Below are 22,998 nucleotides of genomic sequence, written 5' to 3'. Positions count from 1 at the left end.
AGTCTGGGTGCTCACAATTTAGAAATACACAGTTCAGTGTAACTCTAAATTCCATGATTCTATCTATAGTGAAAATGTGTCTGGGTCTAATTTTTAAAGCCAGCTGGTAAAGATGAATGAATCTTATCAGAAGTAAGGCCGGGAACGGGGGCTCACACTTGTAATCCTAGCAGTTTGGGAGGCCAAGGCAAGCAGATCACTTGAGGTCAGGAGTTCAAGACCAACCTGGCCAACATGACGAAACCCTGTCACTACTAAAATTAGCTGGGTATGGACTACAGGAGGGCGCCTGTAGTCCTAGCCACTTGGGAGGCTGAGGTGGGACAATTACTTAAACTGAGGAGGTGGAGGTTGCAGTGAGCTGAGATCACACCATTGCACTCCAATCTGGGTGACACAGAAAGACCCTGTCTCCAAAAAAAAAAAGCAGAGTCTGAGATGGAAGAACTCAGCTGCCTCAAATGTTCCCCTCAAATGCAGGAGTCCAAACAAGAGGGATGGATATCTGGACCTGAAATGGTCTTTTGGGATCCATAGAGCTTTATTGAGTGGATGTAACGTCATCTCACAGCCAAGCCCTTCTTTATCTTGACTTGTGAGGTCCCACTGGTGTCTCTTAACTGTGGCATATACTGGGACCAGGGAGTTAAAACTAGCTGGGACTCACCAAATGTCAGAGGACATTTCAAACCAATATCTGTATTCATTCAGTTATTCATTTATTAATTTCTTAGAGTAGTTTATTGGGGGAATTCCTAGTTGTAAAAAAATCAAAATAATTTTTTTTAAATGAAATAGAGAACTACATGTCCAAAATATCTAGAATAATGTTCATTAAACCATTAATAGTAGCTATTCCCTGAGAGGGAAGGAGAGAAAGTAAGATATGAGAGGCCACAGAGAAGGTTCACGTTTTACTTTGTACATTGCTACATTGTTTCAATAGTTTGCAATTAATATTTGTTATGATTGACTTTTATTATAAAGTGAAAATTTTATTGACCAAAATTGAAGGAAACACTAAATATTAATGATGGAAATCATGACCTTGAAAGTAAAAGGCTTCTATTTTATTATTGCTTTCAAGTTTTCAAAAGGATTCTTTTTCTTTGATGGCCTATAAAATAAAGTAAATATTTCAGTTGATACTTCCTCAGCTTAATATTTCACATGCCACATTATAAAGATATAATCCGTTCTTTCCTTAGCTTCCCCGGCCTCAGAGATTTCCTGAATCTTACCAAAATGAATTGGACAATCTTGTCATGGTCCTATCCGACCATGTGATTTGGAAATACAAGGATGCACTTGAAGAAACAAGAAGGGCAAACCACAGCGTTGCCAGATTTCTCAAGGTACAGTTATATGAGATCACAGTTCTATTCAAGGCCCCATGTTGGTGGATGCAAGATAGTCTAAACGTTCATCAGTTCACATCTTCATGTATGATGAAAAATCAAAACTAGCACTGTTAGATGAAAACTTTCATTTATACATCTTTATTGCTTGAAATACTTTTTAATTTTTTTTTTCAATTTGAAGTCTTATTGAATAAAGACTAAGGTTAGAAGGCCGGGCGCGATGGCTCATGCTTGTAATCCCAGCACTTTGGGAGGCCAAGGCGGGCAGATCATGAGGTCAAGAGATAGAGACCATCCTGGCCAACATGGTGAAACCCCGTGTCTACTAAAAATACAAAAATTAGCTGGCGTGGTGGTGCGTGCCTGTAGTCCCAGCTATTTGGGAGGCTGAGGCAGGATAATCACTTGAACCTGGGAGGCGGAGGTTGCAGTGAGCCAAGATCACACCACTGCACTCTAGCCTGGTGACAGAGAGAGACTGTCTCAAAAAAAAAAAGAAAGAAAGAAAAAAAAACTAAGGTTAGAGAAAAGTATCCATTTGAGTGTAGTCAAATCATAGTACTTCTAAATATATTTTAAGAGAAAAAATGAAATTTTTAAAAAGGAAGCTGTACTACAGTAATACTATTCTCTTGGACATTTCTGCCTTTGAAAGTGATGTTATAATGGCTTTAGCTCTGACAGTGATACCAAATAGCCACTTTGGGAAACCCTTCAGGAATTTAGTATTTTTGTTTATTATCTCCAGGCTCTTTTTTTTCTTTATTTCTTTTTGAGACAGGATCTCACTCTGTCAACCCAAGCTGGAGCACACTGGCATGATCACAACTCACTGCAGCCTCAACCTCCCTGGGCTCAGGCGATCCTCCCACCTCAGCCTCCTGAGTAGGACACAGACACAAACCTGGCTAATTTTTGTATTTTTTGCAGAGACGGGGTTTTGCCACGTAGCCCAGGCTGGTTTCAAACTCCTGAGCTCAAGAGATTGGCCTCCCTAAGTGCTGGGATGACAAGTGTGAGCCACCAATGTTGACCCACGCTGTTTTTTACATTATGGAAAGATCACACTGATCCCATGAAAGAAAAATTATCAAGTAAAGTATTGAGTAGCTACTTACTAAACTGGATATGTATGGAAATTAATTATATTTCATTGGGTTACAACCATTTATATTGAGCTGAGAGGAAAGAAATGCAAAGTCAAAGAAAAAACTAAGATACATAATTACAGTATACCATTTAACAGATAATGCAAGCAATTAGAAAGATAATAGTTTTCTGTGCCTCCTTCTTTAGTCTAACTCTTGACTACTATAACCTTTATGAAGTCATTTGACTTGTTTCTTAATGGTAGTCACCAGAACATATGGGTGAGTGTGAGAATGTATAAATAAATGCTAATAATATACAGTTAAAAGCCTATAGAAGTGGAAAATGGGCCCAACTTGTCACTGGTGAGCTTTAATCCAGCCTAATTTCTTTTTTTTAATGTGTTAAAAACTATTTCAAATTATACACTGTATGTGTTCTTATCCTGAATTTATTTTTTTCTTCAAGGTTTTGTCTCTGATTTTTACTTGTTTCTTGCTTCCAGAAAGAGACAAGAATGATAAGTGTTAAAGGGGAAAAGTTTAAAGGGGGGAAAAGTTACTGTAGTTTTCTACCACATTTTAAGACCTATGGGAATAAAGTTTATTGCTATGCTAATAGTTTACTAGGAAACTTAGAAAGAATTATGTATAGTTCAGTTTGCAAATAAAATATATTGAAAGAAACATCTGAAATATTCTTCCCTAAACTGCAAAAAATGACGAATAAGCAAGTCTCTAAAAAAGGGAAAAGACCTCATAGTTACCCTCCTTATTACTAATTTGAAGTTTTAATGGCATTTATTTGACACATAATATTAAAAAAAAATTGGAACACTTATTAGATGAATCATTTGAGCTAGGAGAGAAAAAAAGAAAGGAAAAGAAAGTGATTTTTGAAAATGTAAAACTGAACGCAGTCATTTGGTGCAATTCCAATAAATTTGAGTTTTCAGATGCTCAACACAGCCCACTCCCAGTGCTGATGTCATAAATCTCTTATATTTCCAGCAAACAATAGTTGTTTGCTCAATTGGGGCTTCAAATGACTGCTACCTCTTTTTGTTATTGAAGTCTACATTAGCAAATACTGTGAATTAGTCAACATTGGAATTTAACAATTAAAATATTATTGTAACTCCATGGGTTGCTCAAAATTGGTCTCCAAGAATCAAGAAGAACTTCTGGGAACCAGTGTGTGGGCATATAAAAATGTTCTACATTAAAAGGTAGCCCCCTTACCCCACATTATGGGAAAGTAATATTTTTTCAGCAATTATGCCAAAAAGCTTGTACATTTCTCAACTATTCTCTCAGTGAAGTAGATAGGATTCAAATGAATGCAGCTTTTGTCATTTTTCTTTTTGCCACCCACCTGGGTCACAGCTCTACTTATCTGAACATACCTATTTAGACACTCTTTTTATGAAGCACAATACCAAGATGGTAGCAAAGGCTGATTCATTCTGATTTTTATTTTGCTGATTGGATAGCCGTATCTTTTAGCCCATTCGCCTGACTAACCACTGCTTTGTTTCAATGAGCTGTTGAAAACCATTTGGAAATCACCTAATATTAGAGAGAGACTTGGTTTAAACATCTGTGGTATTTCTCTCTAAACATCAGATAAGGATGGATAAGCAAGTCTCTAAAAAGTGAAAACCCTTCATATCTACTCTACTTGGCTTAAATAGCTTGTGCTTTTGGAATAAATGAACGTTTTCCATAGAGCTCCTCTGTGCATAATTTGCTGCTGGTGGCACATGAGCTAAAGGTCTAACACGGGGGCAGAGGAAAAGTGTCCAAGGTGAAAAAGAAAATGGGGCGGGCAGTGGTTTTGTAAATTATATAAGGAAAGGACAAGACATTCATGTGGTTTGTTTTGAAATGTGAAGGTTCATAACTCATCTCCCAACCAATTGTGAAGTAAAATTCTCATTGCTCTCACAGTTGGTAAAATAAAATAAATAAAATTTTTATTATAATATATTTTAACAGATAATTTAGAATATTTGGCCCTTAGTTTATTCAACCAAACTGAGGAAAAAGTTTGGTAGGGTGTTACGTTATCCTCTAAATTAAGAGTCTGCACGCTTTTTATGTAAAGAGCCAAATACTAAATATTTTCAGCTTCGTGAGCCATACAGTCCCTGCCACAACTACCCAACTCTGCAATTGCAGCACAAAAACAGTAATTCACCATAGACAATATGTAAAGGATTGAGTGTGACTGTGTTCCAATAAAACTTTTATTTAAAAAAAGAATGGCAGTGGGCCAGATTTGGCCCATGGGCCATAGTTTAACTAAGCCTGCTATAATTTATTTTCTATTAATATAAAAGGTGAATATAAATTATCTTAAAACAAAATCAGAGAGGCCCCTCCAGGCCTCAGCCATAAGCAAGAGAGCCACTGCCCCTGGGGGTCAAGAAGATGCTAGAACCGACCAGATCCAGGGGGCCCAGGGCAAGAGGGACACACTTGGTGAAGCTTGACCTGAGTCTTTTTGCAGGAAGAGAGCTGACTCTGCAGATCTTTCACCCTAGGAATGTCCTGCTTTCTCCCTCACTGCCCCTTGGAAAGAGGATGCCAAGCTGACCACATAGAAGGTCTTTCTTCGCAGTCAAGAAACCTCAAGTTGATTCTTCTACTCCCCAGCACCACCTTCTCCCCACAGTCCCCATTTATGAGTGCTGGAGACAGGTCTCCTTCAAAGTTCACAGGTCTGATCTGCAAAGTAGCTGCCGTAGCCTCTGGGATGTGGCAGTCACCATCCCTACTCTGGACTAGTTCAGAGACGGGACTCACCAGTCCCTCCTTCATGGAGTCAAACAGCCCTGCATCTTTGCCAAAGACTTCCCTAGGGCTCCTTTCTCCTTCTCTTTCTTGGGAAGTTTCTAGAGTCTAGAGATGTGCTGGGTGGTCTTCCTCTCCTCTGCAAGATGAGGCAGGGCCCCTGATATTCCAAGGGTGGCCAGGTTGGGACTTCCTCCTGCAAATGGAGAGCCTGGGAGGATTGGACACAGGTACCAGGAGCCAGCTCAGTGCAGAAGGCGTCAAAGCCCCTTTCCTTCTCCCCTCCCCATTTGGCTCTGTCTTTTTAGCCTATGATTATGCTGTGGTGTCTACCTCTCTCCCACTATTCTATTGAGACATGTGAGGACTCAGAAGCCATTTACTTTTTACTGAATGAAGAATTATTGAAAGAACTAAAATTTATATTTAAAATGAAAATATAGGTGAGCAATGTACTAACACAGTCATGAATAGGTACATTTAAAAACTCAAAAGAAAGTGAAGAAAAATTGAAAGGAAAAACAAAACAAAAATATAAATGACCTAACAATTCGAAGAACAACTTTGGAGAAAATAGCTCGTTTACACACGGGTATATTTCAAGAGGAGACTTTTTTCTTGGTCCACTCTCCATAGCAAGATTTTATGTGTAGTCCTGTCTGAGAAAAGAGAGTTGTGAGTAAAATTGAGGAGAGACTCCAAGAAATGCAAAACCGTTTTAATGGATCATCCTGGACACTTTCGACAAGAAAGAAGCACTCCACACCAGCTGTGGAATTTTCCCAAGCAGCATGTTCACTCACACCCATGTGGGTGAATAGAATGAGACTCACACACCAAGTAATGAGCTGCAGATCCACTATGGGAGGCACCTGCTCTAGTGCCTCCCCAGATCCTGCGTTGGGAACTGTGGTCCCTTCCTCCTGCTCCACACTTTGCCTGTGCAGTCTTTGGCCGTGGTAGCTTGGTTACTGGTTACATGACCATCCGTCTTTTGGAGAGAGAGCAAGTGCTCCTCCAAGCCTACTTACTGTTTAAGACTCTCCTTGATACAGTAAAGAGAATTTGACCACAGAATAAGAAAGGTAGTAAGCAGCTCGCTGATAGAAATCTTACGATCTCCTTCCTTCAGCCTTCAAATGCAAGCTTCCTCAGCTGATAAGGAGAGGAGCTACTCTGTCAAAAGGGGCCAGTGAGATTTAAAAGGCTTTCCTGACTCGTCTCTACCACTCCTCATTATGACCCAGTGTGTACAGGAGAAGATTTACAACCCCATAAGTGTGAAATGGAATTATTAAAAGAAAATAATAAAATGTAACTAAGTGGTTAAAAAAGTAGACAACCGAAAGCTAAAGCTTTCTGTATAAAAAAGAAGGGGCTATAATATTTCATTGCAAAGCTCCAGTGACATTTTATAAAATCAATATAGATTTATAACTTTCTGATTGATATTTTTGTTTTATTCATTTATGCTTTCATTCTGTTTTTCCTTTCAATTTTTCTTGTTTTCTTCTGAATTTTTAAATGTACCTATTCTCTGTTAGTATATTGCCCTGTTTCATTTTCATTTTTAATATAAATTGTAGTTATTTTAGTTGCCATATGTGGATGACTGCTTAAACATCTTTAGAAGATTTTTTAAATACCTAATTATACAACACATTTAGTTTAGTGTTATTTTACTTCAATATATTTAATCATATTTTCTAAAATCTTTAATGATTCTTCAAGTAAAAGTGTTTGAATTTAGAATTTTATCTATTTTAGCGCTGCTTTACATTTATGGACCGAGGGTATGTGTTTAAGATGGTCAACAATTACATCAGCATGTTCTCCTCCGGTGACCTCAAGGTAAGAACCACATACAGGAGTGATTGTTTTCTCAACTATGGCATTGTAAATAAATAAAGTGGTCTCTGTGGATACCTGCTTAAGTCCATTCTCTGTATCAGAAAGTGATTTCTATGCCAAGGAGAGGCAGCCTTTTAATGTTTCATCTGCTGAGTGTGCCTACCAAGTCCTTCCTTAATGGGGACAAAGGAGAGTGGTATGAAAGTGTTTACATTTCTATTTCCTGTGGGTGGTGAAGAGAATGGCTCTTTGCAGCTACAATTCCTACAGTCCAGTTTGCCCTAGACTGGCTTCGTTTCAGCACTGAAAGTCCTACTTCCCTGGAAACCTTTAAGTCCTGGGCAAAATGGGACAGTTGAATACCCTACCCAAATAGGGGTATACGCTGGGGAGATGTAAAGAGAACTCTAGAGCAGTGGTTCCTAGACCAGAGAGGTAGCATCACTTGGGAACTGAACTGCTGCTAATGGAGCCCAGAAATTTGTTTTAACAGGACCTCTAGGTGATTCTTTTGCACTCTCAGGTTTGAGAACCACTGAGCTATGGTTATGGCATATGCTGGAGGGAGCTAAGACTGGAAATGGGCCAGATGATGAAAGCTGGATCAGTTAACTGTTCTTTGGGTTGAAAGCAACAGAAACTGACTCCAATTTGAGCAAAAGGGAATTGATTGGAAAGATATTGGGAGTAAATAGCATTGATGAAGCAGCTGCAGAAGCAGGCTTTGAAAAGAGCAGGGGCTGGCCGGGCGCGGTGGCTCACGCCTGTAATCCCAGCACTTTGGGAGGCCGAGGTGGGCGGATCACGAGGTCAGGAAATCGAGACCATCCTGGCTAACACGGTGAAACCCTGTCTCTACTAAAAATACAAAAAAATTAGCCGGGCGTGGTTGCGGGCACCTGCAGTTCCAGCTACTCAGGATGCTGAGGCAGGAGAATGGCGTGAACCCGGGAGTCGGAGCTTGCAGTGAGCCGAGATCGCGCCACTGCATTCCAACCTGGGCGACAGAGCAAGACTCCGTCTCAAAAAAAAAAAAAAAAAGCAGGGGCCAGGCCTTTTCAAGCACAAGGAATGCAGTCATGCGTCACTTAAGGACAAAGACACATACTGAGAAAAGCATTGTTAGGCAATTTCGTCACTGTGTGACTATCATAGAGTGTACTTACACAAACCCAGCTGGTATATATCCTACTCCATTACATAGCTCTGTTCTCATTGTATGGAACCACCATTGTATATATGGTCTGTCTTTCACCAAAACGTTACGTGGGGCCTGACAATAATTGCAAATGAAGAACCATTTGGCCGAGGTGCTGCTGCATCTGCTTAAATGAATCAACTGAAGCCATTTTCTCCCCCAACACTGCTTCAGATTCACCTTCCATAGAGGAAGTGTGTGAGCAACCTGCTTTGGGTCACATGCTTGCCTCTTAAGGAGAGAAGACAGGGCATATGAATTAATAATTCTCTGTTAACCTTTACCCACTGTGAAGGAGGCCAGTCCTCAAGGGGAAATTATCTAGGTATTTGAAAAGAACAATGGATTTAGACCAGCCAAAAATAAATCATGAGATTCTTACAGCCTTTCACGTCATGCTTAGTTGCTTAAACATTATTTTTGGGAGATGGGGTGCAGTGGAGATTTTGATCAGAGGAGTTACGTGATTTTATGTCATCTGGTTTTGAAAATCCAATTCTCTCTCTCAACTTTTTTTGAAAGTATATTCTTCATTTGTGCTCCTGTCATGCATGAAATTTGCAGAATATCCATTTAATTGCAGCAGACCTAAATTATGTATTTTCGAAGACCAAACAGAATGTTCTCAATGTAAAATAGTTAACATATAATTTAATAATGCTCCTGTTCACTTTGATGTACAAAGGTTTAAGTCAAATACTATCCTTTTTGAAATGGCAGTATTTTAAATTATTAACTAAAGTTGCCACAAGATATAATTCTAAAATATCTGAGTAAATGGGATATATTTTATTTTGTGAGCTGAGATTAGTGAATATAATGATGATCATCGAACTTAGTCTTAAAACATGGTTACTTAGCATGCATGAGAGTAAAAATAGAGCAGTTGGGAACATGCTTATTTTTCCTACTGATGTGGCTGTTCTTGACTCCTGTGTTACTTTGACCGTGCCTGGACTCCATTTATCTCCATCTAACTCAAACATTATTGCAAAGACAGACCTATTTGCAAGGGCAGGGAGGAAAGAGGAATTAATGAATGTACTATGAGAACATGTGGCATACAGGGTTTCACTCTAATTTTACGTGATACACACCATTGTCTTCCTTAGCTCTGGATGGTAGGAGCTCATTGTAGAGGTCTGTTTCATTATCTGAGTGTAGTTTTTGAGAGAATTCTGTGCATGTGTTACAGCAGGAATTTTTTTCAGAATAAATGTGTCATGATTCATGCTAAAAGAAGCTAAAAAATATGACTCAGTAGGATCTTATCTCATAGAAGCTACATGTAGGTTACAAATGGGATAATTTCCTGAAGAGGCCTTGACCAGTCTCCAAAAGTAGGGAGCTTAACTGCAGTTCAGAGGGGACAAAATCCTTTCAACTTAATTACCTAGTGGTCCGACAAGTGTACGGTAACTACTTTTTCTTTTTAGGGATAAGATTCAAGTGCAGATTTTGTTTGTTTTTATTCAGTTTCTTGGTCTGTAAGTCATAGTCATTTAGTTTGCCTCTCTTTCAGACCTTGTGCCAGTATAAATTTGATTTTCTTCAAGAAGTGTGTCAACATGAACACTTTATCCCTTTGTGTCTGCCCATAAGATCAGCAAACATTCCAGGTAATAAAATTCCCAGAATTTTCATCAGTTCCTGCAAAGTGAATGCTTTTGTTTGTTCGTTTTACCTTTTGTTTATTATTATTTTCCTGTTTCTTCAGTCATAACTTTGTTTGAAGCTGTCACATGGGTATCAGACCCAGGTAATCAGAATTAAATTAAAATGCAAAAGAAGTTGTTGGCATGTGGTGATGAATATGGCTTCATATTCCTCAATTTTTGTCTGTTTCCCTTTTTATTAAAGAGAAGGCCAACAAAATTATAAACCCGATGATTGTTAATCAAACAATTTGAACCTAGAGGTACTTTACTGGCTCCAAAAGACAGCTTTCCTTTCATTTTGAGACATAAAATTATAGGGAGGAAAAGTACTATATATATAATTTATAAATATTATATATAAAAATATATAGGTATTATGGTAGAGAGTATTACCCATGTAGACATCAAAAACTAATCAAATATCAAGATGTAAATAAAATAATAAAATTATTTAGGAGCATGAAATACTTTATTACCAACCAATGAGTAAACTATTTATGAGGTACAGTTTTTTTCTTGCGGGGGAGGGGGTTGTTTTGTTTTTGAGGTAGAGTCTCACTCTGTCACCCAGGCTGGGAGTACAGTGGCATGATCTTGGCTCGCTGCAACCTCTGCCTCCCGGGTTTGAGGGATTCTCTCACCTCAGCCTCCTGAGTAGCTGGGACTACAGGTGTGTGCCACCACACCTGGCTAATTTTGGTATTTTTAGTAGAGAGGAGGTTTCACCATGTTGGCCAGGCTGGTCTCCAACTCCTGACCTCAGGTGATCCACCTACGTCGGCCTCTGAAAGTGCTGGGATTACAGGTGTGAGCCGCCACACCCAGCTGAGAGGCATATTTGCTTTGATATTCATAAACACAAACACTAAGATTGGTAAAGAGCCTCATTATACTTCCTTAACCTATTGGCTTACACTAGTATTCTGGAGGAAAAATTACATTATCAAGCCTATAAAAGTTTTGCCATTTTAATCTTAAATATAATCTATATAATATTATTCCAATTTTTTCTAATTTATGAAGCATATTTCATAGAAAATAGGGTAGAAATGGCATATTAGATAATAACACTTTAAGGTGTTTACTTTGTTCTGAATGTATTTTTGTTTTATAAATTACTGCCAAGTTATTATTGGTTAGCCAGGCTGATTGAGATATTCAAGAGGACCAAATCTTTATTTGGTCATTTTTATTTCAATTGCTTGCTGTGTTAGTCCATTGTCACACTGCTATAAAGAACTACCTAAGACTAGGTAATTTATGAAAAAAAGAGGTTGAATTGACTCACAGTGCCATATGGCTGGGGAGCCCTCAGGAAACTTACAATCAAGGCAGAAGGTGAAGGGGAAGTAAGGATCTTCTTCACATGGCGGCAGGAGAGAGAAAGGGAGAGAGCAGGAAGTGCCACACTTTAAAACCATCGGCTCTCAAGAGAACTCACTTACTGTCATGAGAACAGCACGGGGGAAACTGTCCCCATGATCCAATCACCTCCCACCAGGTACCTCCCCTAACACGTGTGGATTACAATTCAAGATGAAATTAGGGTGGGGACACAGAGTCAAACTATATTACTTACTATTAGTCAGTAGCTCAGACAAAAGCCTGACAGTCTCTTTGTAGATCTGATACTATAAATAATGAACATAAAAATATGTTTCATAGCAGGCAAAATTCTGATAGAAAAATAGATGCTCAAGTAGAAGGCTAACAATTAGAATAATTATGCTCATGACCCTCTTTTTTAAGAAAACAAATAGGCCAAGTGTGGTGGCTCATGCCTGTAATCCCAGCACTTTGGGAGGTCAAGGCAGGCAGATCACCTGAGGTCAGGAGTTTGAGACCAGCCTAGCCAACATGGCAAAACCCCATCTCTACTAAAAATACAAAAATCAGCCAGGTGCAGTGGCGGGCACCTGTAATCCCAGCTACTTGGGAGACTGAGGCAGGAAAATCACTTGAATCCAGGAGGCAGAGGTTGCAGTCAGCCGAGATTGTGCTACTGCACTCCAGCCTGAGCGACAGAGCCAGATTCTGTTTCAAAAAAAAAAAAAAAAAAAAGGAAACAAATAACCTAAGACATTCTTGAAAATTGGCAATACTGAAGACTCACATTTTTAAATAATATAGTTTAATTGTTCAGTATAAACTACACATAATGAATATATATGTATCTGAGTATGTATATGTATATATCTGAACTTTTTATTTATATTAAATTCAGATCCTTTGACACCTTCAGAATCGACTCAAGAGTTACATGCATCAGGTAAGTGATATTACCTTACCTAAGCATCAGTAACCACCTGTAATCCAATAATATTGACAACTATAAATTTCCAGTTTCTGGGTGCTAATAAATATTCATATATTTAATATCATATGATAAAAATATTCAAAAAGTTGACTGAATTGTTTTCTTGTCACAGATAGTTTAATGATTGCCTAATTTCAATTCTTTCGTATTTTATTCTCCAGAGGTTGGCAATATTTTTTAATTTCCCAAAGCATCTGAAATTTCCTTAATTTGTATCATAAATGAAATTCCCAGATATATATAATAACATGCTTGTTCAATGTAACTGACTTTATATGATATATGTCTTTTGCTAAACCACAGCCTGGTTTGATCAATCTTGTTAAGACAGAGGATATTAGTATAAGTTTATTTTTATCTGAAATGGGTTAGTAACTTAAAATGGTCTAGGCAAACCTTTTCTGTAGTCATAGATGGAAATTTAGAAGTTGTGTTCTATTCCTGGATCCTCAATATTACTATGTCAGTGAGAAATGTATTTAGCCTAAAGCCCTGTGATTTTAGTCTCCTGAACTTCTGCATTCCTGAATTTCCATATTCAGTAGCTTCTTTATGGACTAAAAAAGTCAGTATGTTTAATTTGCTATTGGTCATTTATAAGCTGGAATATTCTAATAGTTAATTATATTAATCATACCTCCCTTATGGGTTGTCCTGCAGGTCAAATGGGATAATGCACATAAAGTGCTTAGCCTAGTGCTAGCAGACAGCAGGTTGTATACACGGGTGCTAGTACTACTGTTTTCCCCCAGCCTTATTGAGGTAAAATTGACAAAAATTGGGCATGGTGGATCATGCCTGTAATCTCAACACTTTGGGAGGCCGAGGCAGGCAGATCACTTGAGGCCAGGAGTTCGACATCACCCTGGCCAACATGGTGAAACCCCATCTCTACTAAAAATAGAAAAATCAGCTGGGCCTGGTGGCACATGTCTGTAACCTCAGCTTCTCGGAAGGCTGAGGCACAATAATCGCTTGAACCCTGGAGGCAGAGGTTACAGTGAGCCAAGATCGTGCCACTGCACTCCAGCCTGGACAACACAGTGAGACTCTGTCTCAAAAAATAATAAAAATTTTGTATATTTAAGGTGGAAAACATGATGTTTTGATATATGTATGCATTCTGAAATGATTACTACAATCAAGCTAACACCTCATATAGTTCTATTTTTTAAGTCTGTGCGATGAGAACAATTAAGGCCTACTCACTTAATAGATTTCAAATATACATTCCAATCAATAGAAAAAGAGGGAATCCTCCCTAACTCATTTTATGAGGCCAGCATCATCCTGATACCAAAGCCGGGCAGAGACACAACCAAAAAAGAGAATTTTAGACCAATATCCTTGATGAACATTGATGCAAAAATCCTCAATAAAATACTGGCAAAACGAATCCAGCAGCACATCAAAAAGCTTATCCACCATGATCAAGTGGGCTTCATCCCTGGGATGCAAGGCTGGTTCAACATATGCAAATCAATAAGTGTAATCCAGCATATAAACAGAACCAAAGACAAAAACCACATGATTATCTCAATAGATGCAGAAAAGGCCTTTGACAAAATTCAACAATGCTTCATGCTAAAAACTCTCAATAAATTAGGTATTGATGGGACGTATCTCAAAATAATAAGAGCTAACTATGACAAACCCACAGCCAATATCATACTGAATGGGCAAAAACTGGAAGCATTCCCTTTGAAAACTGGCACAAGACAGGGATGCCCTCTCTCACCACTCCTAGTCAACATAGTGCTGGAAGTTCTGGCCAGGGCAATTAGGCAGGAGAAGGAAATAAAGGGTATTCAATTAGGAAAAGAGGAAGTCAAATTGTCCCTGTTTGCAGATGACATGATTGTATATCTAGAAAACCCCATTGTCTCAGCCCAAAATCTCCTCAAGCTGATAAGCAACTTCAACAAAGTCTCAGGATACAAAATCAATGTACAAAAATCACAAGCATTCTTATACACCAATAACAGACAAACAGAGAGCCAAATCATGAGTGAACTACCATTCACAATTGCTTCAAAGAGAATAAAATACCTAGGAATCCAACTTACAAGGGATGTGAAGGATCTCTTCAAGGAGAACAACAAACCACTGCTCAGTGAAATAAAAGAGGATACAAACAAATGGAAGAACATTCCATGCTCATGGGTAGGAAGAATCAATATTGTGAAAATGGCCATACTGCCCAAGGTAATTTATAGATTCAGTGCCATCCCCATCAAGCTAACAATGACTTTCTTCACAGAATTGGAAAAAACTGCTTTAAAGTTCATATGGAACCAAAAAAGAGCCCACATTGCCAAGTCAATCCTAAGCCAAAAGAACAAAGCCGGAGGCATCACGCTACCTGACTTCAAACTATACTACAAGGCTACAGTAACCAAAACAGCATGGTACTGGTACCAAAACAGAGATATAGATCAATGGAACAGAACAGAGCCCTCAGAAATAATGCCGCATATCTACAACCATCTGATCTTTGACAAACCTGACAAAAACAAGCAATGGGGAAAGGATTCCCTATTTAATAAATGGTGCTGGGAAAACTGGCTAGCCATATGTAGAAAGCTGAAACTGGATCCCTTCCTTACACCTTATACAAAAATTAATTCAAGATGGATTAAAGACTTACATGTTAGACCTAAAACCATAAAAACCCTAGAAGAAAACCTAGGCATTACCATTCAGGACATAGGCATGGGCAAGGACTTCATGTCTAAAACACCAAAAGCAATGGCAACAAAAGCCAAAATTGACAAATGGGATCTAATTAAACTAAAGAGCTTCTGCACAGCAAAAGAAACTACCATCAGAGTCAACAGGCAACCTACAAAATGGGAGAAAATTTTCACAACCTACTCATTTGACAAAGGGCTAATATCCAGAATCTGCAATGAACTCAAACAAATTTACAAGAAAAAAACAAACAACCCCATCAAAAAGTGGGCAAAGCATATGAACAGACACTTCTCAAAAGAAGACATTTATGCAGCCAAAAAACACATGAAAACATGCTCATCATCACTGGCCATCAGAGAAATGCAGATCAAAACCACAATGAGATACCATCTCACACCAGCTAGAATGGCGATCATTAAAAAGTCAGGAAACAACAGGTTCTGGAGAGGATGTGGAGAAACAGGAACACTTTTACACTGTTGGTGGGACTGGAAACTAGTTCAACCATTGTGGAAGTCAGTGTGGCGATTCCTCAGGGATCTCGAACTAGAAATACCATTTGACCCAGCCATCCCATTACTGGGTATATACCCAAAGGATTATAAATCATGCTGCTGTAAAGACACATGCACACGTATGTTTATTGTGGCACTATTCACAATAGCAAAGACTTGGAGCCAACCCAAATGTCCAACAATGATAGACTGGATTAAGAAAATGTGGCACATATACACCATGGAATACAATGCAGCCATAAAAAATGATGAGTTCACGTCCTTTGTAGGGACATGGATGAAACTGGAAACCATCATTCTCAGCAAACTATCGCAAGGACAAAAAACCAAACACAGCATGTTCTCACTCATAGGTGGGAATTGAACAATGAGAACACATGGACACAGGAAGGGGAACATCACACTCTGGGGACTGTTGTGGGGTTGGGGGAGGGGGGAGGGATAGCATTAGGAGATAAACCTAATGCTAAATGACGAGTTAATGGGTGCAGCACACCAACATGGCACACGTATACATATGTAACAAACCTGCACATTGTGCACATGTACCCTAAAACTTAAAGTATAATAATAATAAAATTTTAAAAAAGAAAAAAGTAGATTTCAAATATACAATATTGTATTATTAACGATTCTTACTATGCTACGTATTTGACCTCCACAATTTATTCATCTTATAACTGAAAGTTTGTACCCTTTGACTAAAATCCACCTCCCATTTCTCCCATTCCCCAGCCCATGGCAGCCATCTTTCTGCTCTGTGCTTCTATGAGGTTAACTTCTTTAATTTTTTTGCAGAAACTTAGAGGGGTACGAGTGTAATTTTGTTACATGCATAGATTGCATAGTGGTGAAGTTAAGGCTTTTAGGATATCCATCATCCAAATAATGTACATTGTACCTATTAAGTATTCTCTTATTGTCCACCAGAGTTTGATTTCTTTAGATTCCACATATTAACTGAGATCATGCAGTATTTGTCCTTCTGTGTTTGGCTTATTTCACTTAGCATAATGACTCTTAGGTTCACCTGTATTGTCACAAATGGTAGGATTTCTTTTTTTTTTTTTTTTTTTTGAGGCTGAATAATACTCCATTGTATGTATATACCATTTTTAATCCATTCATCTATGGATGGTCACCTAGGTTTCCATAGCTTGGCTATTGTGAATAATGCTGCAATGTATCTCTTCAACATAATGATCTGAATTCTTTTGGATGTATACCCAGAAGTTGGATTGCTAGATCATATGGTAGCTCTATTTTTACTTTTTTGAGGACCTTCTATACTGTTTCCTATAATGACCGTATTCCACCAACAGTATACAAGGATTCCCTTTTCTTTACACCAATACTTGTTCTCATTTGACTTTCTGATAATAGCCATCCTAAAAAGTATGAGGTAATAGTGCATTGTGGTTTTGATTTGCATTTCCCTGATGATCCGTGATATTGAACACTTTTTCTATATCTTTTGGCCATTTGTATGTCTTCTTTCAAAAAATGTCTATTCAGATCCTTTGCCCATTTTTAAAACTTGGCGGGTTGTTTTTGTTTGTTTGTTTGTTTGTTGCTGTTATGTTGTATGAGTTCCTTGTAGAGTTTGGATATCAGCCCCCTGTCAGGTATATGGTTTGCAAGCATTTTCTCCCAATCTGTAGTTTGCTTTTTCATTTTGTTGATTGCTTCCTTTGCTGTCCAGAAACTTTTAAATTTGATATAATCCTACTTGTTTATTTTTGCTTTTATTGACTGTGTTTTTGGGGTGATATTCATAAAATCATTGTGAATGCCAGTGTCAAAGAGCTTTCTCCCTATGTTTTCTTGTACGTGCAAGTACTACTATTAATGGTTACATTTTAAAAACCCTTTGGACAATTTGAATAAATCCACTATTACTGGAAATTTTAACATTCTTTTCTCTGTAATTCAGGCTCAAAATTTGGCAGGGCCTTTTCTCTATAATTCAGGCTCAAAATTTGGCAGTGTCTTTTCTCTATAATTCAGGCTCAAAATTTGGCAGTGTCTTTTCCCTATAATTCAGGCTCAAAATTTGGCAGTGCCATTTCTCTCTCCTTGCTCCCTCACATACTTCAGTCAACTTTTCCTAGTGAGTTACTCTTATCACTCAGTTTCTGCTACCCCAGCCCAGATATCACGTTGTCACTTGCCCCCTCCCTCCCCCATTGCTACAATGTCCTGTATTGTATCCCTCACCCCACATCTCCCCACAGTCTAATTCATTTACACCCTGCCACACCATATTAATAAGTCAGTAAAGCATGAGCCTTATCAGGGCACTGATCTCAAAGCTATCGGTGTGTTAACATTCCGTACAGAATTAAATACAAATGGAGAGGGACCTAGATGGCAGCTAAGGAAATTGTACTGTTCTCCATCATCTAGCCCCAGCCTCTCAAGCCTAATTCTCTCACCATTCCTCTTTTAGCCACTGTGCTTATTGATTCCCACATACTCGTGCTCCCCTCCATACCTGCTCCCTTCCACACCTGCGCTTTCAGAATTCTGTGCCATCGAAAATCCAATCGCTTCTCCCAGCCTCCTGTCCTTTCTCCATTGCCTCTGTCTGTTCCCACAAAGATCTGCACCTCCAAACTTCAAGTATCCTCAAAGACTCATCTTGATGGATTCCTACTTATAATATATCCTGATTCCTCCAAGCAGAAAATGTGTTTTTCCCCCTGTCAAATCCTGTAATCCTGTAAATATGCTGTTATTATGGAATTCAAAAGTTGATGTTGTGTGTTAGTTTGTACCTGTATTTGTGTTTGTCTACACAGAATAGTCCCCTTACTGAATGCTCCTTGAGGATACAACACACCTCATTTCTGTAGCAAGACTGTATTCCTGAATCCCTCCTAGTGGTGGAAGAAGTTGATGGTAGTTGTTTGGTATATCTGTCTCAATTATAAAGTGATCATTTGATTTTCAATAACATGAGTTATTTTCCTTCCTCACAAAGATATGCCTGAATATTCAGTCACAAATGAATTTTGTCGCAAACACTTCTTAATCGGAATTCTGCTCCGAGAAGTTGGCTTTGCCCTGCAGGAAGACCAAGATGTCAGACACTTAGCTTTAGCTGTCCTAAAAAATCTAATGGCTAAGCATTCATTTGATGATCGATACAGAGAGCCAGTAAGTGATCTTCCTTTCTCCCTTCCCTAAACACCATTTAATGGCTCACTGCATTAAATGCATATGAAACCGACAAGCCTATTGATTTTTACGTGAATCATTTCTTTTGGCTACCTTTTCTCCTAGAGAAAGCAGGCCCAGATAGCAAGTTTATACATGCCCCTGTACGGCATGCTCCTGGACAATATGCCAAGGATTTATCTGAAGGACCTGTATCCTTTTACTGTCAATACATCTAATCAGGTACGTTTGCACAATATGTCACATTTCTATGTTAATAAAGAATTTGTCTTTTTTTAATTATTTTTTGCCCTGGATAACCATTTCTTCTCATCTGTGAACATACTAGGCATTGAACAACACTTTCTGCTATGTACTCACATCAATGTGTCATTTGTTCCAGATAGGTCCCTTTAGCCTCCGCCTGATCCACCCTTCAGCATTTTGCTTTCATTTCTCTCTGTTCTCTGTATCAGCTTCCAATTCTTTCCAGCTTTTACAGGTTCCTCTGTTGCAATTAAGGCCCCTTCCTCAGTGGACACCTTCTCCTACCACTTTCTACATTCCCTACATCCCCCCCTGGTGTCAGAATAAATAGCCAAGTGCCTTATTTGTAGTCACAACCCAGGAGTGACTATAATCTTTCCTCCACTGAGGCACCACAGTGACTACGCACAATCCACTAAAGATCTGTTGCCTATGTTCAAATCTCAGATGAAATAACCCACTGCTGAATCCAGTATCTAAGGAAGGTATTACCATCTAGGAGTTAGGAGCTATGCCTATGGATTTTTTTTTTTTTTACCTTGTTCAAATCCCAGCAGTATCAGTGACTTTCTGGGTGACTGGAAATAAGTTAGCCAACCTCCTTAAGACTCCATTTCCTTCATTATAAAATGGGATAAAATACCTAAATCACAGTGTCTTTATGAGGATTAAATTGTATACTAGAAAACATTTATTTTAGAGCCTGGCAAACAATAAATATTTAAAACGTAGTTTTAGGCCAGGTATGGTGACTCACATCTCTAATCCCATCAACTTTGGGAGGCCAAGATGGGAGGATCACTTGAGGCCAAGAGTTCAAGACCAACCTGGGCAACATAGCAAGACCCCACCTGTACAAATAAGAAATTTAAAAAATTAGCTGGGCATGGTGGCACATACCTGTAGTCCCAGCTACTCAGGAGGTTAAGGGCAGGAGGATCACTTGAGCCAGGAGGTTGAGGCTGCAGTGAACTATAATCATGCCATTGCACTGTAGTCTGGGTAACAGTAAGACGCTGCCTGTTAGATAATGAAATAGAATAATTAAAATAAAATAAAATGTAGTTGCTAGTAATAGTAATGTACATAAGATAACTCATGGTAATAATTATATCTGTAATGTGATCCATGAATATATCAATAACCAATCCAGCCATGTAGTCTGTATATCTGTATCTAAAAGATTGTTTCTACAACATTGTAAAAAAGTCACATAAATCAAATTATAACTACGAGTATGGTTTTGGCTGTATTTGTTTTCACTGCCTACTTTAGCAGAAAACCTGTAAGGGGATATAAAAGAACAAATTAAATATCACTTAATTGGAAGTGTAACGAAGAAGGCATATGCGGGTTAACAATGTTGAAATGCCATGATTCCCATTAATCTTTACTATACTTTGAATACAGGGGTCTAGAGATGATCTAAGCACCAATGGAGGATTTCAAAGCCAGACAGCTATGAAACATGCAAACTCTGTGGATACATCATTTTCTAAAGATGTTTTAAATTCCATAGCAGGTACTTGAGATCTTCTGAGAACACTTATTTTTAACACTCATCCACCTTTACATTGTATATCATTGTGCTTTTTACTCAGTCCGTAATTTATTATGCATAATCTATGTGGCAAAGTATACTACATTTATACAACCAAAGAGTCTTTTTACATATTTCTTTGAATTCCATCCAGTGACTTCCTCTTCTACTTAGTGTTCAGTATTACTTGGCTTAAGGAGCAGCCTACTTGGATGTTATCAAATTACTTTATTCTGGAAACCGTCTTTAAGTTTTCATTGCAGACAGCCTTTTAAAATATAATGGCTTTTCAACTTCAAGTACTATTTTTAAGAACTGTTTTGGAAATGTCATTTCAGTTTCTCATAAACAGTCAAAAGTTGAAAGCTCCTTCCCAAAAGTATCTTTATGAACTTTTACTAAAGCATTTTTAAAACAAGAGCTGGCTTTAATGCCAATCCCAGACGCTGTTATGTTGGTCTTTGACAACACTGCTGCTACCTCAGTATCAACATCTTTTTGGTTCATCATGTGAACCTTTTGTGTGTGTGTGCCCATACATCTCATTCCCATACGTGTGCTGTGGCTTGTGTTTACAGCATTTTCATCAATAGCTATTTCTACAGTAAACCATGCTGACTCCAGAGCATCTTTAGCAAGTCTTGACTCCAATCCAAGTACCAATGAGAAGAGCAGTGAGAAGACGGACAACTGTGAAAAGGTATGACTTCCCTCTCAAACCTACTGATCATTACAAGGCAGAGGTCACTCACTCTCACTCAATCCTGATTGGTTCTTGAATTCCCAGATCCCAAGACCCTTGTCTTTGATTGGCTCAACTCTTCGATTCGACAAGTTAGATCAAGCAGAAACCCGGAGTCTCCTGATGTGTTTTCTTCACATTATGAAAACGATTTCGTACGGTAAAGAGAATTCTTTAATTTTTTTGAAAAAAGGAAAAAGAAAACCTTCAGATTCTCATACTACCTGGTGTTTCCTTTTAGAGACTCTGATTGCCTACTGGCAGAGAGCTCCCAGCCCAGAGGTGTCCGACTTCTTCAGCATCTTGGAGTAAGTTTTAGAGTTGATGACTTAACACTTTTTTCTGGAAATTTCTAAATAGTCCACTATACCATGTTTCATTTCAAGAACCCATATAGTAAGTTATCAATAATATATGAACTATTTAAAGAAAATTTAATATTTTTCTTTCAATATACTTAGATGAACAGTTTGTATAATAAAAGAATATGAATAATTAAAATGTGGTTTTTTTCTCCTTTCTAGCGTTTGTCTTCAAAATTTCAGATACCTAGGAAAACGCAACATAATAAGGTACTAACTTTAAATTCCGATAGGTTAATCTGGTCTTTTAAAAAGCATATGACATGTATTAATGTGTCAGGTTAGAGTTACAAATATATATTAGAAATTTTAAAATGCAAATAAGGATTGTTAGGTTGACGTCACATTAGACACAGTAAGTTTGAAGATTGCCTCATACGCATTGTAGATCTAGGAATAGTTCATGTTGTCTAGGGAGAAAAGCACAAAAACACAAATTTTTGAAAGAAAACCACATTTCATGTATCTTCAGAATGAATTTATCATTATATAGATATAACTTGGAAGATACCTATTTCAGAAAACATTTCCAGTAAACTAAAAAAAAAAAAAACAAGTAATCTGGAATAACTTTGTACTGTCATCATTTTCTCATGAGACAACAATGTTTGAAGCACCTTCACTAAATCCCAATTTCTCATTTCCGAAAGAAAACAGGGTTTTATTTTTGATTAATTCACAGCATGTGAAATATTTCATTGTGCAGTAATCGTTTTGTCAGTTGCCATTCATTTTTATATGTAAATTACAAACACTGAGCTATGATTAAAACTTCCATTTTCATTGCAGAAAAATTGCTGCTGCATTTAAATTTGTGCAGTCCACCCAGAACAATGGAACTCTCAAAGGATCCAATCCTTCCTGCCAGACATCAGGTCTCTTGTCACAATGGTAATGTCACATTTGCTTGGTATTTAAAATTATATATAGCTGTGTGCATGTGTCTGTATATGCACATGTCAGGGGTAGACACACACACACACACGCACGCACATATTTCTATTTATATATTCAAACCAAGTGCAGATTTCAAGTAACTATATGTCTACCTAAAGAAACTTCTTAGATACTTTACTGTCTTCCCTACTAGCTGGTAGAGACCAAAGAGATAAGGAGTACACCATATATGTGTGCACTTAGAGCACAATCCCTTGCATAGACTGAACATTAATGAGTATTTTCATTTAATGAAACCTGAGACATAGGCCCAATAAATGCTTCTTTTAATGCTAGCTAATCTTCCAGTGACAAATGGAAATGTGAAATCATGTCTCCCTAGGCTTTTCAGTAATTATAATTTTTTGCAATGTTCTTGAAGCTGAAATTGTTTTTTAAAGGGTCAAAGGCAATGAGGAAGCATGGATAGTCCCATAACCTCACTTTAGATTTCCTAGTCATTAGACTGGTTTGACTAGCAGATAGGACCTGGAGTCATCCTTCACCGGCCTAA

At 38.1% G+C, this 22,998-nt stretch overlaps 1 protein-coding gene across 24 annotated transcripts in view; it reads left to right on the top strand.

Annotated features, from left to right (window-relative positions):
• DOCK10 (dedicator of cytokinesis 10) overlaps positions 1 to 22,998 on the top strand; it is a 277,887-nt gene that overhangs the window by 216,339 nt on the left and 38,550 nt on the right. For 16 of the 24 annotated variants that reach the window (XM_516126.9, XM_054679428.2, XM_063790810.1 and 13 more), the window contains 12 exons: positions 1,209 to 1,355; positions 7,013 to 7,096; positions 9,817 to 9,913; positions 12,177 to 12,221; positions 18,462 to 18,637; positions 18,764 to 18,880; positions 20,315 to 20,426; positions 21,023 to 21,144; positions 21,232 to 21,346; positions 21,428 to 21,494; positions 21,711 to 21,758; positions 22,338 to 22,439. In XM_516126.9, the coding sequence (XP_516126.2) occupies positions 1,209 to 1,355; positions 7,013 to 7,096; positions 9,817 to 9,913; positions 12,177 to 12,221; positions 18,462 to 18,637; positions 18,764 to 18,880; positions 20,315 to 20,426; positions 21,023 to 21,144; positions 21,232 to 21,346; positions 21,428 to 21,494; positions 21,711 to 21,758; positions 22,338 to 22,439 (1,232 nt within the window). The remainder of the gene's footprint in view (positions 1 to 1,208; positions 1,356 to 7,012; positions 7,097 to 9,816; positions 9,914 to 12,176; positions 12,222 to 18,461; positions 18,638 to 18,763; positions 18,881 to 20,314; positions 20,427 to 21,022; positions 21,145 to 21,231; positions 21,347 to 21,427; positions 21,495 to 21,710; positions 21,759 to 22,337; positions 22,440 to 22,998) is intronic. The other 8 variants (XM_063790807.1, XM_063790806.1, XM_063790816.1 and 5 more) reach the window with 1 other exon arrangement.

Source organism: Pan troglodytes, chromosome 13 (assembly GCF_028858775.2).
Source record: "Pan troglodytes isolate AG18354 chromosome 13, NHGRI_mPanTro3-v2.0_pri, whole genome shotgun sequence".
NCBI classification, from domain to species: Eukaryota; Metazoa; Chordata; class Mammalia; order Primates; family Hominidae; genus Pan; species Pan troglodytes.
Note: the sequence above shows the minus strand (reverse complement) of the source record. Positions and strands in the feature narration are given on the sequence as shown.